The sequence below is a fragment of the Pteropus vampyrus genome, unplaced genomic scaffold, assembly GCF_000151845.1.
Source record: "Pteropus vampyrus isolate Shadow unplaced genomic scaffold, Pvam_2.0 Scaffold3014, whole genome shotgun sequence".
Classification (NCBI taxonomy): domain Eukaryota; kingdom Metazoa; phylum Chordata; class Mammalia; order Chiroptera; family Pteropodidae; genus Pteropus; species Pteropus vampyrus.
The window spans coordinates 3,984-5,733 of NW_011891795.1; the positions used below are offsets into that span (position 1 = coordinate 3,984).

Below are 1,750 nucleotides of genomic sequence, written 5' to 3' on the forward strand. Positions count from 1 at the left end.
TTCCCACCCCGAAACTGGACCTCACGCTGCCCCCCACCCCGCAGTGTGAGACCACCACGTGCCTGTAGAGTACTTATGTTTTCACTTGAAGCGACATAATTATTATTCATGGAGCCAACGTCAGGCTTTGGAGAAAGTTCAATGTTCCTCCACATTTGTATCCATTATAAAAATACAACAGCGTATTTAAGGTGACGTTTTAAAAGGGAAAAAGACTGCCCGAGGTCTAACTCTCCGGACACAGCTGAACAGATTCTCTCCGGTTCTTGACCACGTGCAGGCATCGTTCACACGGCACCGCTCAAACTGTGCAAACGCGAGAATCCCTGTCTTCGTACTACTTTCGAATGACTGCCCTTTGTCCTGCCCTGGCTGCCCTTCCTACGCCTGGTCACTTCGCGAGGACCCGTGAGAACGAGAAAAGCGTAGAAGCGTAAAAAACGAACACGTGTTTCAAGTTAAACATCGCCTGCATTGACGTTCGGCAGGGAGACTGTCCACCACACAGGTGAAAAGCTGAATAAACACGTGACACACGGACCAGGACGGGGGAGCAGGCGTGGCCTTCCCGCCCCCTGGGGACACCATTTGCCTCCAGGGACACTGTTTGGCCCTTACCCATTCATTTCGTTTCACAAAGGTGGGAAAACCATCCCCACTGTACAGAAGAAGCTGGAGATTAGTTAAACGGCCGTTTACCTTCCAGCGCTGAAGACTCAGCTGGGACCATGTCCTAATTTCTCATTCTGTCCCCTCTGCTCCCTGGATGACACGTTCCACAAACACTATGCTTAATCCGCTCACGCGCTAAGACCAAGTCAGCTCTGCTGTGGGATCGTTTATGCCCATAACAAGTGCGGGCTGGACCCAAAGGGTGTCCAAAAACTAGCCATATTTAAAAAAATAAAGCATTAAAGTACTGGAATTTGAGTTGCGAACATCGCTGGTTTGATCCGTAAGGGTTCCTGCTCATCCCCGTGGTCGAGGTGTGAGATCTGAGGTGACTGTCCTTTGCGGGGACCTCAGGGGGGACCTGCCACGATCTCCCGCATCACACCACACGATCACTCAGTCTGCAATCGAGCAGCTCCAAACTCCGAGTGGAACTCAGGATCAGAACAACGTGGCATGGCTCGGCTGCGCCTGTGTGCCCGGTGGGACTGCCCCGCGTCCCCGCGGGGCCTCCGTAGGTGACGGTCACGTCCCCCGGCAGTGGGAGTCAGTCAGGTTTGGTACAATGCTGTCCTGCTTTTTCACAAGCTCCCTCCAACCTCGGGCCTTCGAGTCATCGTCAGCATTAAGACAGCTAAAGATCCGACCCCCAAAAAGGGGACCTTTTAAATGTCAACAAAACTCACCAGAGCTAACAGCAGCCTGCTGACTGCCTCAGCCAGGAAGAGCGTGTCCCATTACGTCGCTTTTAACCAACCACATGAGGAAAGCTGCCGTGCTGATTCGCGTCCGCCTGCCCCTCCCATCACGCTTCCCACGCGTTACCACGTCCCGAAGCCACGGCTTTCACGGGAGCATCTGTGGCCAGCCCTGAGCCCGCCCCCCGGGCAGCAACTGGAGGCGGTGGCCCAGCAGTCGCAAGGGCAGCGTGTCCACGCTCACCAGGAGAGGCAGTCCCTGAGGGCGTTGTAGTAGGGGAACCTGGACACCACGCACACGGCGAAGGGCAGGAAGCAGCCGGCGGCCGGCCAGCTCGGCTCCCGGGGCGCTTGGCCATTGTAGAAACAGTACTCGTCCT

The 1,750-nt window shown here is 55.4% G+C and overlaps 1 protein-coding gene across 1 annotated transcript in view; it reads right to left on the reverse strand.

The window, feature by feature from the left end:
• Positions 1-430: 430 nt before the first annotated feature.
• LOC111734656 overlaps positions 431-1,750 on the reverse strand; it is a gene marked incomplete at its 5' end in the record, with an annotated part of 3,376 nt that continues 2,056 nt past the window's right edge. The window contains one exon of the mRNA XM_023526719.1: positions 431-1,748. Within this exon, the coding sequence (XP_023382487.1) occupies positions 1,478-1,748 (271 nt within the window). The remainder of the gene's footprint in view (positions 1,749-1,750) is intronic.